This window comes from Gekko japonicus, unplaced genomic scaffold, assembly GCF_001447785.1.
Source record: "Gekko japonicus isolate JY-2015 unplaced genomic scaffold, Gekko_japonicus_V1.1 scaffold463, whole genome shotgun sequence".
Taxonomy (NCBI): Eukaryota; Metazoa; Chordata; class Lepidosauria; order Squamata; family Gekkonidae; genus Gekko; species Gekko japonicus.
The window spans coordinates 302,494-326,061 of record NW_015160224.1 but is presented as its reverse complement, the minus strand read 5'-3'; the positions used below and the strand labels follow the sequence as shown (position 1 = coordinate 326,061).

At 50.1% G+C, this 23,568-nt stretch overlaps 1 protein-coding gene across 13 annotated transcripts in view; it reads left to right on the top strand.

Annotated features, from left to right (window-relative positions):
• Window positions 1-23,568, top strand: part of FNBP1 (formin binding protein 1) — a 173,824-nt gene that overhangs the window by 13,222 nt on the left and 137,034 nt on the right. For all 13 annotated transcript variants that reach the window (XM_015411601.1, XM_015411679.1, XM_015411671.1 and 10 more), the window contains exon 2: window positions 16,803-16,918. In XM_015411601.1, the coding sequence (XP_015267087.1) occupies window positions 16,803-16,918 (116 nt within the window). The remainder of the gene's footprint in view (window positions 1-16,802; window positions 16,919-23,568) is intronic.

Genomic DNA, 23,568 nt, shown 5'->3' with positions numbered 1-23,568 from the left:
ATTCAAACCTGGGTCTCCCAGATCATAGTTGGACAATCTGTTCACTTGCATTCTCTTTGGTGGTTCCTACATTGTGGAATAATCCACCTGAGGCTATTGGGAAGGCCCCCATTCTTTTATCATTGCTCAGAATTCAAAACAGGATTTTCAGGGAGGAATTCTTGCAGAAGAAGGAAAGCTCGCGGTGTGATGGTTCAGCTCTGGATGCAACTTTTTATTAGGGATAAAGTCTTCTCTAAACCGATTGTCCTGTTGCCTTAAACAGATAAATTTGCATGCATCCTTCTGTTCCCCCCCCTGTTCTAAAATGCCAGCCCAAGTGCTTTATTTTGTCTCACTAGGGATCTTTGCTCTTAGATTCAAATCTTATGCCGTCTTTCACTCACTGACTGCCTGGTGTTACCGTATTTTGTAATCCGCTTACTGATTGAGTGAAAAGTTTTTATTATTGTACTTGTCAATCTGTTTTGGGTCCCAGTGAGAAAGGCAGACAAAAAAGGATGATGATGATGATGATGATGATGATGATGATGATGATGATGGAACCTTGGGTTGCCAGCCTTCAGGTGGGGCCTGGGGATCTTCTGCTTTTACAGCTTATCTCCAACTAACAGAGATCAGCTCCCCTGGAGAAAGGGGCTGCTTTGAAGGGTGGGCTCTGTGGCACTGGACCAGACTGAGGCCCCTCCCCTCCTCAAACCCCGCCCTCTCCTGGATCCACCCCCAAAGTCTCCAGGTATTTTCCAACCCAGACCTGGCAACCTTAATGGAACCGCTTTACGACACCTACTCCAAGATCCTCTTCTCATTCTGGTCAGTCATGGAGTAGTTCAGTGGTTTGGTGGGCCCTGATTCTTGCTGTTGCACACAGAACTATGTCTGACGCGAGGGGCCTTTTCTTGTCATCTGCAGTTCCTCTCCATTCTTAAACGTGCCTCTCTCTGGTTCCCTGAAATTTGGTGGTGGCTTGAATGTGGAGCCAGGGGTGGTCTTAAAGCCGTGGGCAACAGAGGCAGCTTTCATGTTGCCTCCTGGAGGGGCCCCAGCTGCCCGTGACCCTGCCCTCTGAGGGTGCAGGGAGCAGCAATCGCTTCTTGCGCCTGCCCTATCTGGTGGCAGCCGTGGCTCCTGCCCACTGTGTGTGGGGTGGGGGCTGTCCCTTACTCGGACCCCAGTGGCAGGGTAGGCCTGAGGGGGCCCCAGCAGGATGTGGCATTGATTGAGGGGCCCCATCCTGGATTTTTGCCCAGAAATGCTCAAACTACTCCCGCTTGGAGCCTCTGACATTTCTCTTCAGCTGAGCGCTACTGGGGACATATTGCCAATGGAGGGATGTGGTCTTCATGCCCTCTTTACACGCTTCCTGGAACCAATTCTGGCTTGCCAGGTTCGGAAATAGGATGCTGGATTCAGAGGACCAGTGGATGGATCCAGACAGGTTAGCAAGATTATAATGGATTGCTCAAGAGAGCACTGGAGAGAGAGGGGGACATACACGGCGCGCGCGCGCGTGCACGCGCGCGCGCGCACACACACACACCAGTTTTCCAATGTTCCTGATTTGAGGAGCCATCAACCTGCTCTGTCAATGAAAGAGCCAGTTGGAGGCTTTAAAGCTGCTGGAATCAATTCTTATTGGCAGATGATCCCCCCCCCCTCCGCCCGATGTGGGGATGCGGGCACTGTTGCTATAGCAGCACTGGAAAGCTGCTGGGTCTGGTTTTAACCCTTCCTTCCCCTCAGCCTGCTAATTGAGCACAGAAGGGTCGTGGATGTGAGTAAGCAAAATGCATCCTCCTGGCTCAAGCTGCGCACACACCCCCCAACCAAAATTTTAAATAGTTTTGCTTTTTTTACGAACTGATGAGGCGTTAATGGTGCATTCAATTTTGAGAGCTCTTTTGTAAGCACCCGTATGACCTTCCCTCTTCCCCCTCTTGCTGGACCTCGTGTTCAGGCACTTTGTCTCGTTGTGACTGAAATTTAATTTTTTTCTCTCCTCGGGGTGTGGAGTAGGACCAGCATCTGGGCAAAGAGGGCTGGCAGAGGCAGACGTAGGCAGAATAATTCTCACGTAAAGCTGAATGTGCAATTGAAGCTACATGTTTATCCAGGTACCAGTCCTGGTTTCATCTGCAACGTGAACGTGCATTGCCTCTTCCTTACAAACAGATGTATGCATGTTCATACAGGATGTACAGGCGTTCACTGTAATGTGTTAACAGGGTTTGCTCAAAGATGGGTTTGTTTTGGCTGTGGGTTGCAGCATGGCCGCCAGTGCAGAAGGCTTTCGAAAGGGGATGAGACAAATCCATAGAGGAGAAGTCCATCAGTGGCTGTTAGCCAGAATGCCTGAACAGAACCTCCATGTTCAAAGGCAGTATATCTGCGTATCAGTTCCTGGGGAGCAGCGGTGGGGGGGAAGATGCCTTTGGTCTTTCTGTGTGCCTTTTGGGGTACCCAGTTAACCAGTATAGGGAATAAGATGCTCAAATAGATAAACTACTGGTTAGTCTATCTATTAGTCTGGTGTAGTGGTTAACGTGCACAGACTCTAATCTGGAGGAGCCGAGTTTGATTCCCCACTCCTCTACTTGCAGCTGCTGGATGACCTTGGGCAAGCCGTAGTTCTGACAAGAGCTGTCCTCACAGGGTGTCTGTTGTGGGGAAGGGGAGGGAAAGGAGTTTGTAAGCCGCTCTGAGACTCCTTTGGGTAGTGAAGGGCGGGGTATAAATCCAATCTCCTCCTCCTAGATCCATATGGTTTGCTCTTCTCTTCTGGAGTAGTGAACCAGGAATTTCTTGGTTTGAGCTGCCTCTCTCAATTAAAGGAGCTTTCTGGTTATCTGGCCTCCATCAAAATAGTCTCTTCAGCCTTAGCTCCCAAACTGCAAGAAGGGGACACAGCACCTTCCCCAGGGTTTCTGTAACGATTGCAGAGCTCCTGCATGTGAAGTCCTTGGAGCCCTGATCAATGCAGTAGTTCTGATGCTGGGCAGGACGAGAGGGGTCCGACACCTGACCTCTCTTGCCTCCTGCTTCTGGGGCAATGGGTACTTCTAGGGCAGTTGCTACCAAATTTTGCCTAAAGCCACCTTTTGAGCCCTGCTTGCGCAAAACACCCAAGGAGTTGCAAGGGAGCAAAACAACAACAACAAAGAAGAAGACGAAGAAAGAATTTCATTGAGACTAGCTAGGAGTGATGGAGGGCCATGTATTCTCTAAACCCAGACATCCTGTGAGATTGAGGTCCCAACGTTGACATGTTTCCAGAGGTTTCTTCGCCATGTCCCTGCAGCCAGCCATGAGCAAGCCATCAGGTGGTTCTGAGTAGGCAGATCATCCATTTGGGTCAGCAGCATTTTTTCTCTGAGCTTCCTCACGTCCTTTTTCCATTTGCTGCCTTTCCAATGTTTTCTTCGCTACCACCGTAGGTCCAAGTTGAGGAAGCGCGGAGAAACGAGGAGGGAGACACAGAATGGCAACCAGTGGGAAGTGGGGATGAGAGGAAGCTTGGGGGAAAGTTGGGGCAGGGTGGCAGCCAAACTGTGGGGAAACCTCTGTGTGAAAAGACCTTTTGCTAAAATGAGCGTGTTGGGTGCCAGATTCGCACCCATTGCCTGCTTGAACCAAACCCGGAGAGTTCCAGAATAAGTGAGGAGGAAGCAAATTGGGAGTTGTAATTTATAACAAAGTGAGGAATGGCGGTTGGCTCCTAACCATTATCCTGCGATGGGGCAAGGAGTGTGTGAAAGAAACTCTTGACTGCTGACACGGGGGAGCAACATTTAGGACCAGATAATAGTTGGATAGTGTAACTCTGCATGCCAGAGGATCTGGGAGGGAAAGGGTTAAGATAATTCTCTTACTCGGGTACACTTGGCAAGTTGGCAGTCTCTCCCCCCCCCCCAATCGATTAGATGCTGGGCCTCTCTGGCCATTGCTTGCCTTCTCTTTCATCTTATAGAGGACCCCTCTTCTCTCTCTTACCTGGGCTTGGAGCTGTAGCAAGTTAATCTGTTCACAATAAGTTAATGGTAAAAAGGTAAAGGTAAAGGTTCCCTTGCTCGAAAGCCAGTCGAATCCGACTCTAGGGTTGCGGTGTTCATCTCCGTTTCAAAACCGAAGAGCCAGCGCTGTTCGAAGACATTTCCATGGTCATGTGGCCGGCATGACTAAACACCAAGGCGCACGGAACGCTGTTACCTTCCCACCGAAGCGGTATCTATTTATCTACTTGCAATTTCTTGCTTTCGAACTGCTAGGTGGGCAGGAGCTGGAACCAGAGACGGGAGCTCACCCCGTCTTGCAGCACCTGGGTCTTGAACTGCTGAACTACTGACCTTCCACAGCCTGCAGTTCAGCGTCTTAACCACTTGAGCCACCGCAGCTCCATAAGTTAATGGTACATACATGAATATGTTGCGTAAGATGTGCTTCTATTTTTGCAAGTAAAATTTCTCTATCTTGTTACCACTGGAGTCCTAAGGTTTCCAAACTCGGGGTGTTGTTAAATATCAAAAGCACCATTGAGCCGGCAATATATTTGACTTCAGTGGAGGGAAAGAATTCCAGAAGGGCAAGTACTGCCCTTCCATCTGCCCTTCCATCTGTGGTTATTCAAGGCAGGTACAATAAAAACCCCTACTCTGAAAGGCTATGCCCATGCCTTTTAAGCGGGGTTGAAGCGGTAGAGCATATGTTCTTCAGCTGTCCATTTTACAGGAAGGCTCATCTTAAAATTATTACCCCATTAATTGATAGGACACCTGGGCACATTAATACAAACAAAGCAAGGCTTCACTGGCTTCTATCAGATAAGGACACAGAGATTACACATTCAGTTGCTGAGTTTTATGCATTAATGCGGGAATCGCATTTTAAAAGTTCTTAAATTCAGATTTCTATTTTTGTATATTATGACTGTTTTTTCCCTCTCCCTCACAGGTTATGCTTACTCTGTATGTTGGTCTTAAGACCGTAATAATAATAATTTTTAAAAACTACCACTAGAGTCAGATTATCTTTGTAATGTGTTTGAGTTCTCTGCCAAGATACTCGGCTTCAGGCTCTACACTCAAGTTCAGTGAATCAGGCAAAAATACTGTATTATCAAAGAAAAGGCAAGGCAACCTCGATTAACAATGATTAGATAAACAAAAGGAAAATTCAACATCCTTCAATGGTTGCCAAAATACAAACAATAAGATTAGCTGAAACTTACTCAAACGCCAAAAGGTAGGAAAAAATCCTGCCCAAAAGACGCACGCTGTATTCTCTCCCCCCCCTTTGGCTTTTATCAGGGGAACCTGTTAACATGCTATTCCTCCCTCTGTACAATCCAGCTGTTAATTAAGATATCTCAGCTGTGCAGCTCCTGGCAAGATAAGAACCCAGCGGCTCCTGCAATGACTTGCAAGGTCAGTCCTCCCCCTCTAGCCCTCATTTAGTTCCTCAAAGATGCTGTTTTGCACATGAGTCGGTCTCTTCCTTACAAATAGCATTTCCCCCTTAACCAGGAAACGTGGAGGATCAGGGATACTGTGAAAAAGCTTCTGTGCTTCGAAGTCAAATGATATTTTTTAATTTAGCCGAATAATAATTTGACAGCACAGGAAGAGAGCCCAGATCATGAGGCAGACAGAGCCCTGCAAGGAGAGGAGTGTTCCAGATCTCCACGCTTCTTTAAAATGTGGGGGGTAGTTTGACGATATCTGAGTGTTCGTAGTATCCGCTAGTCCCTCTAAAAGTACTTGAACCCCACTGGAATTGAGCTTCCTCAACAGGATCTATGATGCTGCCCAGCATTACTGGCAATTTAATGGTGTTTCAGGGAAAACACCCTCCTAGAGGTGATGGGTGGGCTCTGACACATTGCCAGACTCCAGGTGGGGGCCTGGAGATCTCCCAGAATCACAACTGATCTCCAGACTTCAGAGGTCAGTTCCCCTGGAGGAAATGGCAACTTTGGCGTGATTCCCTGCTGCAGGAAGTGGTGGCAGCTACAAGCACAGACAGCTTCAAGAGGGGATTGGATAAACATATGGAGCAGAGGTCCATCAGTGGGTATTAGCCACAAGGTTTGAGGCAGTGATGCTCTGTATTCTTGGTGCTTGGGGGGCCACAGTGGGAGGGCTTCTGGAGTTCTGGCCCCGCTGGTGGACCTCCTGATGGCCCCTGGGTTTTGGCCACTGTGTGACACAGAGTGTTGACCGGATGGTCCATTGTCCTGGTCCAACATGGCTTATCTTATGTTCTTATGTCTGGGGCCATGATGCTCTGTCTTCTTGGTGCTAGGGGGGCTACAGTGGGAGGGCTTCTGGAGTTCTGGCCCTGCTGGTGGACCTCCTGATGGCCCCTGGGTTTGGGCCACTGTGTGACACAGAGTGTTGGACTGGATGGGCCACTGGCCTGGTCCAACATGGCTTCTTATGTCTGGAGCCATGATGCTCTGCATTCTTGGTGCTTGGGGGGGGCACAGTGGGAGGGCTTCTAGAATTCTGGCCCCGCTGGTGGACCTCCTGATGGCCCCTGGGTTTGTGCCACTGTGTGACACAGAGTGTTGACCGGATGGGCCATTGGCTTGGTCCAACATGGCTTCTCTTATGTCTGGGGCCATGATGCTCTGTCTTCTTGGTGCTTGGGGGGCCACAGTGGGAGGACTTCTGGAGTTCTGGCCCTGCTGGTTGTTAGCCAAACTGCCTTGAATTATCAATTAGTCTAGGGGAGGTTATGAGTATTAATTGGCAATAGGCAAATTAGGGTTCACCCCAATATATACAGAAGTCCCAGCTTTGCTGTAAGTATCAGAACAGACACAGAGACTGTATTCAGTAAAATATAATGTATTTTTACTGGAGGATATATATCATTCAAACAATACACAAACACACACACATTTATACATATGCTAAGAAATAAAGATAGATCCTTAACACAGTTGCATTAGCAGGACATTCATTGGTTGGGTGATATTTACCTGTCCTTATTGATTGAGCTGTTCCAATGGAAGAATGGAGGGGTTTAGAAATAGAAGATGGGGGAACACGTGCTCTGAACCGGCAGAACCACGTAGACTCTAGCTGCAGACTAGAGGTTAAAGATGGAGGTAGGGTATATGGATAGCAAGTTGGACATAAGAGGGTTAAAGCTTCGATAGGGGTCGTGGAGAGGGAGAGAGAGACCATGTGGTTGGTCAGTATCTTTTATAACATGGTGTGGGGGGGCTGGCTAGGCTGGCCACATCCCCCTGTGACACCTTCTGTTAGTCCGTCCCATAAAACATACTATTGGCTGGCTGGAAGAGGGGAGTGGGGACTAAGGAGTGGTCAATATTGAGAGCTAGAAACTTAGACTGAGGACTGGCACCTAGATGAAGGATGATTGACTCATCAGGCTAGGGCTATTGTCTCTTGATGGCCCTAGCCAGCTGGCTGATGTTGAGCAATTAGTTGCTAAGCAACTATTATTGGAGTCTCAGAGCTACCTGCAGCTTTGCAGGTTTGGAGGAGAGGTGGGGTTGCCTACATGTGCTTGAAGAAACTCCTAATGGAGTTTGAAGTTCTCTGTCCTTGTGCCTTTCCATGGCATGGCGTCTGAGGCTTTGTACAGGCTTATGGAACGGCTTCATCTCACAGCAAGTGAGATGTCTGGTGACTCTGGACTATCACTGTTGTAGCAATGCTAAAGGAAGGTGTCCCTCTTTCAGGTGTGCAGTCTCAACAGGTATTCCCAGGTCTCCATGTTGTACAGTCCCTTTGCACAGTTCATATTCCATAAAAACACTTTGATAGGCTTGCATGGCAACATGGTGGACCTCCTGATGGTCCCTGGGTTTTGGCCACTGTGTGACACAGAGTGTTGGACTGGATGGTCCATTGGCCTGACCCAACATGGCTTCTCTTACATTCTCATGACTGTATGGAATTATATCTCTGCTGAACAGCTCCCTCCCTTCCCCAGGCACTGCCTCTGAGTCTCCAGGAATGTGCCAGTCCAGCGTTGGCAACCCTAGTTAGTAATGCGCGTGATTCAGTGCATGCCCTGAGGGCATTTGCTGGTGGCTTCCAGTGAAGATGCAAATGGTACCTTAGAAGGCTGGATTCAAATGCATGCAAGTGTATGGGGTCTCTTATGGGCCTCCAAGCTGTAACATATTTCTGATGTGGCTTTTGGGGTGGAACTATGCAGACTGTAGTGCTGGAGATGCCCCCATAGCTCTATGCTCCTCCTTTTTTAAGAACTGGATGGGCTAACAAAGCTAAATGTGGTTCCAAATTATCTCGCTGCTTCTGTTGAATGTGATGGGTTTTGTCATATGCTTGTGAGAACTTTGCCAATCATAACAGAGCTTATTTTTGAATACTCTTGTCGTGAGATCCCCCAGGCAGAGTTCATGTAGTGTTCATGTGCTGGTTTTCTTGGTACAGCTGACTATCTTCTGCACATCAGAGGGAAGTGGTTATCTTTTGCCGCTTGTTTGTTTCATGGCTCCTGGCTTTGTGAAGGAGAATCCAAATCGAATCAACGTCTTTCCTCTGCAGTAAGACAGTGTCATTGCATGGCCTTACATCAGTTGACCGCTGTCCTTTTGGTTTCTGCTTTAAAATGTAGTCGAACATGTGCTGCAGGCCATCCGGTAGGAACCCTCTTTATGCAGTGCAAGGTACAGAAGCAAGCTAGTCCAAGGACATAGACAATGGGGCCATGCTGCAGTTCAGCCCAGGTAAACGTGCCAGGATATCGTTTCCTCATTTGTTGGTTTGGAATAAGAGTTGGGACAGTTCTTAGTTTTGTGGGTTGAAAATGCTGAATTCAGTGGGAAGAAGTTTCCTAAGAAGCAGTTGTTGCCAGTATTTCTCAGCATGGCCGGTGCCCCTGTTTCTTTTGACTTCTACTTTCCCGTTCGTGGATGTCACATGGAGGATTCCAACTAATCTGGAGTCACATCATGAACAAAGGAACCTGTGGTCCTCCAGTCAGCTGTTGCTCGCTGGGTCCCGGCATCAATCCGTTCATCTTTCCTCCGTGTGCACCGTGGTGTTGTGGGGTGCTGAGCCAGGCTGATGGGACAGGTTTGGAGGGTGCTGTCTGGGTCCAGCTTTCAGAAGGCTTGTAAATCCTGTTTGTGATCCATAAGGCTTTGTGTTGGAGGGCTTTTAGGCACTTGTGTGGCCATCAGTGAGACTCAGAATTCCTTGTGAATACAGGGGAAAGTGAGGTACCCCACCCCCATAAGTCTGTGAGGGTTCCTTTCCATGCAAGTGGCTCTGGCCAATGGCCAGCACTACACCATTGGGCCATAGTTTTCCTAGGCAGAGGTTGCGGGGTGGGTGGAGGAAAGATGCTGGCTACTGCTACCTGGCGGCTTGTTACTGTTCAACAGCAGCCACCCTATGAAAGTGTAGTGGTTAGAGCTTCAGAGTAGAGTCTGAGAGACCCAGGTTCAAATCACCAGTCTGCCACTGAAGCTCAGTATGTGCTGTTGGGTCAGTCCCCTACTTTCAGCCTAACCTGCCTCACAGGGTTGTCGTGAGGATAAGAAGTAGGAGAGGAGAGTGATGTAAGCTGCTGGACTGTGCAGAAAGGCAGGATATAAATGAAGTAAATACATAATATAGCTGAAGACGGGAGGCAGAGAAAAGGTAGGCTGGTGAATAGCTAAGAACAAGGCAGGTAAAGGGGAGAAGATATGGGGTTGCCAGGAGGAGGGAGAGGGGAATTAATGTGAGGAGCAGAATACAGGGCTGCTGGGGGGGGGAGATGAAGATGGAGGGGCAGATAAAGGTCCCTGCCTCCTTCCCCCCTTCTCAGCTATTCACCAACCAACTGGATTTAAGTACCTCACATTTGGCGGGCTTGGTTACTAGAATGTATGATACTATACATGATGATGATTGTGATTGTTTGGGCTCGATCCTGTTTCTAATGTTTTGGATACCCCCCCCCCCCCAATCACTTCATGAATGCTCCTTTCACGCTGTTGTAAAATACCGGAATGTCCTATCTTGTGCCACAGGACCTGTCCCCAAATGGGAAGAGCGACCTGGTGTTACTGATACAGGATGCTGAAAAGGGCGATCTGATCCACTGGGTCGGAGAAGTTGGATTTGGGGTCCACATTGCCACCACGTGGCTGTAACTCCACATGCAGCAGTCCGGCAGTCGGGACCGCATGGAGAGGGGGCTTGTCTGTGGTGTGGGGGCCGGAGCCTGGCCGTCCTCCTGCAGCTGTTCGGGAGTCCAGGGAGAAGGAGGAAGGCAGCAATGATCTCCTCACCAGGGGGTTGCAGGGATGACAGCTGCCGTGCCTGTGTGTCTTGCAGCGGCTGCTGCATGGCATTCGGTGATCTGTTTCCGGCTAAAGACAGCGCCCTCCCCTGGCCTGACCCTGTGCAAAGGACTCTTTTGCAGCCACGGGGGAGGGGGGAGGTTGCAGCGCCAGGGCCCGGACGGAGGGCGGAGGGACTTGCTCGCAAAGGGCCTGTGCCACACCGCGCCCCTCCCATTCGCCTCATTGTTTCCACATTTCTTCTTCAGCAGCCTGGTTCCGAACTGAGTCACGGTCGGCTCCTGAGAAGATGCAGCCAGCCTGTGGTTGCTCCAGCGCTTCTTTTTGTTTCTGTCTTAATTTTGGCCCTCGTCTGCTTTGTGGGGGTTGTTTTGTTCTTGGTTCCAGGAGATGGGATGAAAAATTTGGATCTCTGACAGTCCACTGAAAGTCAATTGAATGTGCACACAACTGCATTCAAAAAGCGAAGAGGGGGTTCTGTTAGCATTTTAAAGACAGGTTTTAAAAGGATGCAACTTTTTCTCCTTCGAAACAGCTAATAGTGCGGTGAGCATTGTTTTGGTGAGTGATATCCGGCAAGGCTTGAAGCTTTAACTCTCATCTTTCCTTCCTGTCCAGCTCTGCTTCCCAACTGACAGAGATCCATTATCTCTTATTTTTGTCTTTTGGTCCTAATTCTTGCCTGTTGCCTTAAGCCACTGGTTCCCGGCCTCCTCCTAGAAATGGGACCCATTTCTAAACTTCCGATACTTTTCCGGACCCGCTTGCCAAGTAACACGCAGGAATATCACGTTAGCTGACAGTGAAACAATTTTATTTTTCATCTTTAGTTTTTATAAAGGTATGACATTATTGAGTGACCAGCTGTGTTTGCCAGCTAGTTTTGAATCCAGCAGTGCCTTAGAGACCAGCAAGTTTCATGGGGGTGAGCTTTTGAGAGTCAAAACTCCCTTTGTCAGATACCAGAAGGAATGGGGATCCCTGCGTCCTTCTATCCCAGTCAGAAGGAGGGAGGGGTGTTGCAAAGAAGGGAGCCAGGATGTAGAGGTACAATGCACATTGCAATCGGCTAGGTTAGAGCAGAAGGGAAATGCTTGGGCAACACCCTGAAAATTAGAATCTGTGGTGTCGTAAGAATCCTGTGTCCCTATTCCGCCCTGGGGAGGGGAGTCCATTGTTTTGAATCTGGGAATGAACTCAGATTCAGCAGTCTCACATTACCGTAATGTCCCCTTCAAGCGTCACTGTTTGGGGACTGCCACAAATCTGCCACTGAGCTTCCAAGAGCATAAGGATTTAAGAGAAACCAACTTGGATCAGGCCAGTGGCCCTTCCAGTTCCAACGCTCCGTGTCACACACAGGAGGTCCACTGGCAGGGCCAGAACTCCAAAAGCCCTCCCACTGTGGCCCCCCCAAGCACAAAAGAATGCAGAGCATCACTGCCCCAGACAGAGTGTTCATCTATACCTTGTGGCTAAGAGCCACTGATGGACCTCTGCTCCAGATGTTTATCCCATCCTTTCTTGAAGCTGTCTAAGCTTGTCGCCGCCACCACTTCCTGTGGCAGCGAATTGCTCATGTTAATGACTCTGGGTGAAGAAGTAAAAGACAAGTGGGTCCCAGAGTACACACATGAAGCTGCCTTACACTGAATCAGACCCTTGGTTCACCAAGGGCAGACTGGCAATGGCTCTCCAGGGTCTCAGGTGGAGGTCTTTCACATCACCTACTGCCTGGTCCTTTTTAAGTGGAGATGCCAGAAATCGAACCTGGGACCTTCTGCATACCAAGCAGATGCTCTACCACTGAGGCCCCACTCCCAGCTCACCCTCTTCACCCTCCTATCTGGCCTGGTAACCCACTTGATGGAGTGTCCCAATGCACAGCTTGAGAACAGTTTCTAGGTAATGTGGACGTTGTCAGGTCCCCAGCTGAAACACGCTCTCTACACACACTATTGGCAGTGAAATGCTTTATGGAAGACTAGGAAGAAGGCCCATTGCAGAGACAAATGCAAAGAGCCCTAGCTGAGCCACCACCTGCCAGCCAGCCCCTCGGGAGAAGAAGGTGGCCGCAGTGGTGGGTAGAGCACAACCGCTCCACTGGTGCCTGTGACCCAGCTCCTGCTGCCAGGGTAGGACAGGAGGAGGGTCTTGGCGCGGCGGCAGGGCAGCATCAGGGAGGCCTCTTGGTGTGTTCAGTGGTGGCGCTGGTGGTGGCAGCAGGGCGCAGCACGGAGTGGCATCAGAAGCGACTCGGCTGACCCGGACGACGACGACAGGGCTGCCTGCAGAGGGGCGGTCTCTTGCCGCAGTAGCAGTCGCCGCCCTGCCCCCACCTCGACCGTGACATCTCTGAACGTGTGTGGGCTCCCTCTTCTCCGCCTCTCCCAGTGGTCCCGCTCACCCTCCGGAGCACCCGTCCCCTCGGCTGGCTCAGAGCACAGTGAGCCAGAGGCGGCCGCCTCGCTGCCTCTGTGGGCGGGACAGAGGCAAGGGAGCCAACCAATGCAGCCAGGAGATCTCTTCTTCTCTTCTTCTTCTTCAGAGTGGCAGGTGCGAGAGCAAAAGGCTGTGGGAGCATGTGCAGGAGGGACACCAAAACTCTTATATATAAGGAGAGATATGCTTGCTGTAGGTACAAGAACTTTTGTTAGGACTGAAGAAAATGGCAGGAACTTACAGGTTATAGGTAAAAGCATAAAATCCCACACTCTCGTATGTCACACCTAACCCCTAGCGTTTCTATGGCAACACAGACAGATATATGGTGCCCTGTCTAACCTAGCCTAGGCACAGAGAGTCTCCAAGGTCAATCACATGAGAACCAACTCTTGGGGCACAACTTGAGGAATGATTATGGCTACTATCCCCATGCACTCCAACAACACCCCCTCCCCCGGAATTCAACATGACAACCGAAGGGAAAGGAAAGCAGAATTTAAGGAAATGAAAGTTAGGCCTGAGCTTGACAGACGTTCCATAACCACATTGAGTTTCCCTTCAGTGGTCCACGTCCCCTTTGCAGATGTTTCTATTCTTCAAGGTTTCATGGATTTTGTATGCACTGAATCTTGGTATTACACATCTAAGTTATGTGGAAGTATGCTGCTACTTTTCATACCCCTGTTTGGGTGTTTAGTTCCCAAATAGTTCCGGATGGTCAGCCATGTTGGTGTGAAGCAGCAGGAAAATTTAGAGTCCAGTGGCACCTTTAAGTCCAACCAAGGTTTATTCAAGGGATGAACTGTTGTGTGCATGCACATACCTTGAATAAAGCTTTGTTAGTCTTAAAGGTACCACCGGACTCTAAATTTGTTCTAGTTCCCAAATGATCTTCATAGTGATATTGGCAAAGTGTATAAACAACAGTAATTTCCCTAAAACGGCTTCATGTCTGATGTCTGGAAAGGCCAGGCTAATAAATAGATGCAGAAGGTTTGATTGAAAACAGTCAGATTTCAAATGCAAACATAATCTGTGTGTATAAATGAGGATGTGAAAGAAGACGTGCTTTATAAACACAGCTGGGATCACTTGTTTAGGTTGAAAGTTTCTGTGTGTGATGTCATGGCAGTGCTCTCTCTCTCTCTCTCTCTCTCTCTCTCTCTCTCTCTCTCTCTCTCTCTCTCTCTCAATAAACCTCCTAGTCCACAGGAAGTAATTTTACGAATCACCACCCTACATCATGCTTCTTGCTCATATTTGGGGATGTTGCCCTGATCATCCCCTGTGCTCCCCCCATCCCTGTAATTTATTGTTTTCATCCAGTGCATCTATGTCACATTGGGCGTGTGCTGGTGAAGCCTCTTGATGCTGATTGGCTGAACTGGTATGATAGCATGGAATGGTCACTAGGTCCCTGTGTCAGCTTCTTAAGGAACAATGCCACTGGAACGTTTGCAGTCCACTTTTTGTAAGTGAAGGGAAAGCTGAAAGCGTGGATGGGATTATAACTTCACACAGCCCTCAAGCAGAGCTTTGTAAAACAAGCTGGACTGGAGAAAGAGGCCCCAGAAGATTTAGAATCTAAGAGGAAGGGGGAGCCCGAAGGGAAACAGGCTGAAAGAAGGGTGCAGAGCAGTTAATGGACTAAGGCCTACTGTCTCTCACCTGATTAGTTTATGTTGGGGTGTACCATTTCAAACTGTAGGCGGAGACCCGCCTGACGGATTGCTCCTCCATACAAAACAGTTCTGTGCACATATAGAGAACTAACATGCCAGGTCTCCCATCCAAATACTTGCCAGAGTTGTCCCGGCTTAGCTTCTGACATCTGATGAGATCGGGCTTGGCTGGGCTGTCTAAGTCAAGGCTATTTGGGAGACTCCTTGAGTGACACATGACACACGAAGCTGCCTGATACCGAATCAGACCATCAGTCCATCAAGGTCGGCATTGTCTACTCAGACTGGCAGCAGCTCTCCAGGGTCTCAGGCAGAGGACTTTCAAATCTTCTCCTACCTCATCCCTTTAACTGGGGGAGCCGGGGATTGAACCTTGGACCTTCTGCATAAGAACGTAAGAGAAGCCAGTGTTGGGTCAGGCCAGCGGCCCATCCAGTCCAACACTCTGGGTCACACAGTGGCCAAAAATGCCAGGGGCCATCAGGAGGTCCAGCAGTGGGGCCAGGGCATGCCAGGCAGATGCTCTGCCACTGACTTTATTTGAAATAAAGAAAAGATCACCAGGCCTAGCAAAGTCCTTCATAGCTGCTTGCCTAGCCAGTTTCGTCGAGCCATAAGTAAAACCTGGGCGGGTACTGCACCGTATTATGGTACCCTGGAACTGTAACAAACCATGGGGAATTTCACATTACCAGTTTTCTCCCGGTTTCAAACCGAGGCTTCTGTGTCTGAAATGCCACTTGGATCCCGGTGGGGAACCGATTCCTAACCGGGTTCTGTCTGAAATGACAGACCACAACCCGGTTGAGAATCGGTTCCCTACCGGGACATAGCGCCTGTCTGAAATTCCCCCATGAAATGGACATCTATTACAGAGGCTACACCAGCGCAAGGAATTTTTTTAAAAGCAGAAGAGCAATCGTTTGAGCCCCCCCCCGGGAGATGGAAGTAGTACAGCCCCACACACTGATTGACCTGTGGGTAGGAGCAGTGTTTTCTTTGTGGGTAAGAGCCAGCACATGTAAGCAATTGGTGCGTGTGCTGGCTCCCAGTGGAGCAAAATGCTCTGCCCACAGCTCTTGGGCTGTTTCAGCTGCCAAAAACAGCACTGGATAGAAGGCACAAATTTCTCTTTCTTCTGCACAACAGTTCTGGTCCAAATTAGTGTCCTGCTGCACATAAACTCACAAGTTGCCACCACGGAATAGCAGCTACAGTATCGCTGCAAGTCCCCGTGGTGAACTCAGTGTGGTTTGTAACATCTAGTCAGCCTCAGGGAGGGCTCCGCTGGATGCTGTCTGTGGTCAGAATCTTCTTCTGTTTTCTTTAGAGCAGCTGCTCCAGTTCAGTTGACAGTCCTGCAAGATTTTTTGGAAGTATGTACATAAAACCATGTACTGTGTCTACCTGGGACCTAAGAAGTCGAGGAAAGCAGCTCACCTGCGGGGTTTGGAGCTCCCCCTTGAACACAAGGGTCTCACGCACCCTTGGCCTTTCCAGCGCCGGTGTTTCCAAAGTTGGTACCTGCCTTGTATTTGCAGTTTCCATCCCCCCCCTCACCGAGGCTACGGGGAGGTGCCCAACCGTGTGCTGAACTTCTCCACCTGATCCGCTGCTCCCGCCCTTGCCCTGAGAGCCTTATAAGAAGCTGCTTGCATTGCGGAACTGGAGAGGCTATGAGTGATCTCGCCGCTAGATATAGAAATGTTTGCACCTTGCAGGACGGAGTGATTCTCTGCAGCGGCTGAGAATCTAGGTGATAACGCGGGGAAAGAAGTCTTCCTGTGCCGGAGACCAGCCGATGTCATGGTATTGGGACTTAAAATTGACTGCTGTGTCTAGGGTTGTCGTTTTTCCCCTCTTTTCATTTTGGTGATCTTTGGGGGATGCAAATAAATGGGCTCCCTGCAAAAGAGAAGGTCTCCTTGCAGGGGTGTTTGGGGAGGGTAGATTCTTAAAGCAGTTTAGGAACTCCAATTCTGTGTCAGTAGCGTCGCTGTGGTTTTGGAATTGACAGTGTTGCCAGTCGATCTGGAGTGCTTTGATGCAGAGTTCTTACCAGGGGCACCCAGAATATCAACATGCATGTATGGGCTTTAACTCTCTTCCTCCCCCACCTCACAGTGCTTAATCCCTGCAAACTTCCCAGCTACGTTTCCCGTTTGATGCGCATTTGGGAACTATCCCTTTCTCTTCTCTCCAGCCGCATTGTAGAAGAGAAGCGTCTGCCGGTGTTTGTTACCAAGTCTTGGTTTGGCTTTCATATCTGTTAGCTGGATGAGAAGGCATGCTATTAAAAAGCATTCCTCTCTAATGATGAAAAGCATGGATGATTCCCCTTCTCCTTTCTGTTCTCTCCTGACTCTCGTTTTCTTGCTCTGTAGGATCAGTTTGACAGCCTTGAAAAACATACGCAGTGGGGCATTGACATTCTGGAGAAATACATCAAGTTTGTGAAAGAGAGAACAGAAATAGAACTCAACTATGCCAAGCAACTTCGGTGAGTCGATTGTTCGATGGATACCTGGCCAGCACAATGATTTGGACAGTACCTGTTCAGAACATTAACAGCAGCATTTCCCATACTTCTTATATCTGGGGAGTGCTTTCTTCTGACTGAAAATTGGAGGGACCTTGCTGAATTTTGCAGCTAGAATAGTTAAAACTGCATGCCCAGAAACAATTTCAACTCAGAAATCCCCGTTCTGTTTCCACTTTTCTTGTGGACAGATCAAACCTGTGAATTTTCTTTGGCCTGTTTTCCATTTCTGCGTCTTGATTATTTTTCCTGTTAAAGGTACACACTTTTTAGTGTTCTTGACAAGATAACTGGGTATTACATGAATGGTGTAAAAACAAAACAAATGAACTGGGAACAGCAGTGGTGAAAAAGGGCGAAACAGAATGATAAAAAGAAATGCAAAGAGCAAGTTTGAATATTCCTGCCCAGGTCTGCATCCACACATTGTAGGATGTTGCTCAGGGGTCTTGTTGTAGAAAAAGAGCTGCCGGAGCTCATTAGCATAACTCATTGGCATAACTTATTTGCATATGCCACGCCCCCTGACATCACCGGAAGTGACAGAAGGCCACACCCCCTGACATCACCGGAAGTGTGTCAGAAGGCCCGGCTACTTACCCTCCTGCTTCATCCTCATTCCCAAACGGAATGAGGATCGAAGCAGAGGGCGGGGTAAAGAAGGGGGCGGGGCTTCACCATGTGACCGCCCCGCCCCCTAGAGGTTCTCTTCCGGAGCTCCGTACCTGAGAGCTCCCCCCCGACTAGAGCCCTGATGTTGCTCTGTCATTGCATTATAGCAATAATTTGCGGCCATATCTCCTGTGTGGACAAACCAATTCAGTTGCCAGTGGCAGTTGGCACTCCGAGGCACTCACCTCCCTTGGTCTCTGCTTGAGTCACTGCTGTAGGCAGTGGGCAAAATCTGAGTTCAAAGCACTGACTCATGCAGAGAAACAGGGGTTGGAGTCCTCCAAGGATGGGTAATTTTGCTGCCTCTGTGCATCAGCTTGGATCACCCCTTGAAGCAGTGATGCAGCAGAATTCCAAATCATGGAGGATGGTCCCACCAGCGTCTGCTAGCTAGGATGGCTCGATGGAACCTCCATCTTCAGTGGCTGTATACCTCTGAATGCCAGTTGCCGGTGGGGAAGGACCAGGGGAGGTTCGGGCCTCTGTGCCTCCTTTGTGGCCCTTCCCGTTCTTCTAATGTGCCACTGTGGGAAACAGGATGCTGCACTGGGTGGACCTCTGGGACCTGATCCAGCAGGGCCTTTCTTATGTTAAAAAAACTGTTCAGCCTCCAGCACAATCTGGGTAGATGGCGGCATGGCCAGAGCAGTGAATCGTACAGAGGCACAGCCAGCAGCCTCCTCTCTGTGTGGGGGGGTATGTTCTGCTCACAGGTCCCTCTGATCGATTAAAGACGTACAGACAGAGCTGAACCCTACCAGATCGCTTCTAATGCAAATAGGAGTCGGGCGTGGTCTTACTGGATCCTCCTCCTCACTGCAGCCTCCTGACCTGTGCAGTCAAAGGGGGCTGCTGGGTGCAGGGGGGTGGGGGCGGTAAAACAAGCACAAAAACAAGGTGCTTCCTGAAACTACAGCCCTTCGGGTCGAAGAGTGGGCATTAGTGGGCAATGCAGGCAGCCTTTTCTGTGCAGTCAAAGGGGGCTGCTGGGTGCAGGGGGGTGGGGGCGGTAAAACAAGCATGAAAACGAGGTGCTTCCTGAAACTACAGCCCTTTGGGTTGAAGGGTGGGCATGAGTGGGCAATGCAGGCGTCGTTTCCTAGAAAAAGAGGTGCCGGAGCTCATTTGCATGACTCATTCGCATATGCCACACCCCCTGACAAAGGGCAGGCATGTTTAAAATGAGTTAAGGCATATGCAAATGAGTTTAACCCCCCCCCCTTCCTGAGTCTCTCTGCAAAAGCGGAGAGGCTCAGGGGGAAGCCAGGCATTTAAATCCCCCCCCCCCGAGTCTCTCCGCGGGCGGGTGGGGGGGGGGCCCTGGACTTTTTACTGCCGGAGCGCTCCAGCAGGAAATGACCCTTGGGACAACGTTCCTGTTAAGGATGCCTCATGGGATCAGTCATTCCCATGCCATGCATGCTTATAGGTCTGTGTGTGAGCATGAAGTGCAATGTGCAGACAGCAGGCGGGATGAGGCTGGGCCAGCACACACATGATCCGCTGCGTGCGTATGGGTTGAATACCGCCATGGGGTTATAGAAGGCATCCCTAAACGAAAGGTACCAGGAGACCATTGGGTGGGGGGGCTTTAAAACATAAATGGTAGCTGGGTGGAGCATTGCTGTGGGTTGGTTCCTCACAGACAGGTCACCCTTTTTTGCTCTTTCCCCTTTTTTCCCTGATAGAAGGGTGAGTGGGGAAGGGGCGACTTTGACGGGCTGCACCGCAAACAGTTGACCCTGACCTGGATCGCCCAGACTAGCCCAATCGTGGAAGCTAATCAGGGTCGGCTCTGGTTAGCATCTGGATGTGGATACCTCCACGGGAATGCAGGGTTGCTAAACAGAGGCAGGCAATAGCAAACTACCTCTGATCTTCTCTTGTGTTGAAAGCCCTGTGGAGTTATGCACGGGGTGGAGAGAGTTGACCAAGAGGAATTTTTCTCCCTCTCCCAAAACACTAGAACTCAGGGCATTCAATGAAGCTGATGGGCGCTAGGTTCAGGACAGACAAAACGATGTACTACTTTACACAGAAAGTGATTAAAATGTGGAATTCGCTGCCAGAGGACGTAGTGATGGTCGCAGGAATAAACAGCTTTAAAAGGGGACCATATAGATTCTAGGGCTGCCAAATCCCCCCGGGGGCGGATTTCCCCCTGCTTTGGAGGCCCGATCTCCGCCACCGCGGAATCGGGCCCCGGGGGAAACCCCACCCTGTCCCCTCAAATGGCTGTGGCCCCGCCCCCAGCGTGTCCGGCGTCATCACGTCACATCCAGCTGACGTGCATGCGGTGCGTGCGCGATGCCGACTGGGAGCCCCCCGCCGCAAGGAAAAACAGGTTTGACAACCCTAATAGATTCATGGAGGGTCAGTCTATCACTGGTGACTGAGGGGAGCTTCCCTTGTGAAGGTCTGGCTGAGCATACCATGCTCTCCCTGTTTAGGCAGTGAGCGCATCTGTGTTCACCCGTGGAGCCAAATGGACCCTGGTCAGCTTCAGGAAGCTCTGTGGGACCCAATGCCCATCTGCACAACAACCCTGTGAGGTAGGTTAGGCTGAAAGTCTGTGACTGATCCGAAATTACCCACTCAGCTTCCACAGCAAGAACCTGGGTCTGGCAGAGCTGTATACCACAGAGCTGTGGAGGATGAAGCGGGAGCTAAGACGGCTAGAGCAAAGGTGGCGGCGTGCTCGAGACGAAGTCTCACAAACATCCTGTATAGGACGCTTCTGAAAGCCTATGAGAGGGCGGTGAGCAATGTTCCCTCTAAGGTGTGGAGTCTTGTGAGCAAAAATTCTACTTTGTGAGCTACTGGCATGAAAGTTGTGAGCGAGCAATTTGGCTACTGCATACTTTAGTTTGCTCTGGAGCCATCCTTCCTGAGCTAAGACAAAAAGCTCACACTAACTCAGCTTAGAGGGAACACTGGCGGTGAAGACTGCGAAGAAAGATTACTACACAGTCTCCGTTGTGTCTGCGAGCTCACACCCAGCCCAGTTATTTAGAATTATTTGGTCTATTACAACTCTGCCACAGGGTAGACCAAACAGTAGGGGATTGGCTATTGGCTGCGAGGCATTTGCAAGCTATTTTGCAGACAAAATCATGACACTCTGCCATGACCTCCCGACCACACTTGAGACAGTAGGGGAGCCACCCAGTCTCGAATCTACCGTTCCTAGGTAAGGTGGTTGAGAGAGCAGTGGCCGAACAACTCCAGGCTTTCCGGGGTGATGCTTCCATCCTCGATCCTTTCCCGTCTGGCTTCCAACCCTGGCCATGGGATGGAGACAGCTCTGGTCGCCCTTATGGGTGACCTCCATAGACATCTGGATCGGGGTGGGTCGGCGCTGCTGTTATTACTTGATCTGACAGCAGCATTCGACATGGTCGATTATGACGCCTTGCCGACATAGGAGTTCAGGGGACTGCCTTGCAATGGCTTTCCTCCTTTCTCCATGGTCGGGGACAGAGGGTGGTGCTGGGCAAGAGGACCTCCCTGCGATACCCACTGGAATGTGGAGTGCCGCAGGGGGCAATCCTCTTGCCAATGCTATTTAACATCTGTATGCGCCCCCTTGCCCAGTTGGTCCGGAGGTGTGGGCTGGGTTGCCATCAATACGCAGGTGACACCCAGCTCTATCTGTTATTGGAAGGCCATCTGTTCTCCGCCCCTGATAACGTGGCCGAGGCTTTGGAGGCTGTGGTTGGATGGCTGCAGCAGAGTCAGCTGAAGCTAAATCCATCGAAGACAGAGGTCCTGTATCTAGGCGTCATTTAGTAGAAAAAGAGGTGCAGGGGCTTATTAGCATAACTCATTAGCATAACTTATTTGAATATGCCACGCCCTCTGACATCACCGGAAATGTGTCAGAAGGTAACACCACTCAGGCTCCACTGGACTTTTTTGGATTGCTAGCTATTGGGGGGGGGGGAGAACGTGCAGATCTCGCAGAGGAGGGAGAGCTTGTACCTGAATAAAACTTGGTCTTAAAGGTGCCACTGAACTGGTTTGGACCAGGGGGCTGGGGGGGCTCTGCAATTTACCTGGCTGCTTCATGCTCTGACTGAGGGCTGCTGGGAGCAGGGGGTGGGACTTGTTGCATGTGCCCGCCCCCTGGGCTCTTTACTGCCGGAGCTCCGCTCCTGTGCGCTCCTGCAGAAAATGACCCCTGCCTGTATCTAAGTTGGAAGGGAGGGGATATGGGTATCAGGCTCCCCACACTGGAAGGGGCACCTTTGGTGCCGGCCCAGAAGGTGTAGAGTCTGGGAGTGACACTGGATGCCTCTCTCTCTCTATGGAGGGCCAGGTTACTGTAGCCGCCTGATCAGCCTTTTCCCATCTTCGGCAGATGCTGAAACCCTCTCTCTCCCCCCAAGACTTCGCTACAGTGACCCATGCAATGGTCACTTCCAGGCTTGACTACTGTAATTTGCTCTACGCAGGTTTACCCTTGAGGCTGGTGCAAAATTACAGCTGGTGCAAAACGCGGCTGCGCGCCTGCTAATGCAACGCCTATGCGGGATCACGTTTGGCAGATACTCCGCCAATTGCATTGGTTACCAGTACCAGACCCGCTTCAAGGTGTTGATAATAACCCTTAAAGCCTTACACAGCCTGGGTCCAGCATATATGAAGGACCACCTCTTCCTGTACATGCCCCAAAGAGCACTACGCTCTATGGATCAACACCTCCTGGTAGTCCCTGGCCCGAAAGACTTGCCTCGACCAGGGACCAGGGCCTTTTCTGCCCTGGCCCCTGCCTGGTGGAACATGCTCCCCACTCAGATCAGGGCCCTGCGGGACTTACTTCAGTTCCACAGGGCCTGCAAGATGGAGCTGTTCCGCCAGGCCTTTGGCTTAGGCAGTAGATGCCCGTATATGGCCTCCCTGAGGTGTTTGTCACTCTGCGCCAGTTTGGTGTCGTGGTTAAGTGCGCAGACTCTAATCTGGGAGAACTGGGCTTGATTCCCCACTCCTCCACTTGCACCTGGCTGGATGACCTTGGGCAAGCCATAATTCTGATAAGAGCTGTTCTTGACAAAAGAGCAGTTTCTGTCAGAGCTCTCTCAGCCCCACTGACCTCACAGGGTGCCTGTTGTGGGGAGGGGAAGGGAAAGGAGTTTGTAAGCCATTCTGAGACACCTTTGGGTAGTGAAGGGCGGGTATAAATCCAATCGTAAAAATGAGTAACTGTAAATTGCTCAGAGCCAGCAAGCTCTGCAGGATTGAACGGTCAATAAATCAGTATGGTGCGGTCAATAAATCTTCTTCTTCTTCTTCTTCTTCTTCTTCTTCTTCTTCTTCTTCTTCTTCTTCTTCTTCTTCTTCTTCTTCTTCTTCTTCGTCGTCGTCGTCGTCGTCGTCGTCGTCGTCGTCGTCGTCGTCTTCTTCGTCTTCTTCGTCTTCTTCGTCTTCTTCGTCTTCTTCGTCTTCTTCGTCTTCTTCGTCTTCTTCGTCTTCTTCGTCTTCTTCGTCTTCTTCTGTTAACAACTGCTGGCTATGGCCAGGAACCTCCCACAACCAGAACATTTCTTGTTATCAGTTGTGATCACCATTTTAATATTTATGATTATGTTTTAAATTTGAATGTTATTCTATTAACTAATATATCTTGTATTATGAAGTGTTATCCGCCCTGAGCCCGCCTCTGGGAAGGGCGGGCTATAAATGTGAAGAAATAAATAAAATTCAGAGGCACTAACCCTCGGAATCCCAGAGCCAGGAGGCAATATATATGGGGAAGGCCTCGGCCTCTCTGCCCTGTTGTTGGCTCTCCGGAGGAACTGGTTGGCCAGTGTGTGAGGCAGGAGGCTGGACTAGGTGGACCCTCACTGGTCTGATCCAGCAGGGCTCTTCTGAGGTTCTTATGAAGGCCTCGGCCTCCCTGCCCTGTTGTTGGCCCTCCAGAGGAACTGGCTGGCCACTTT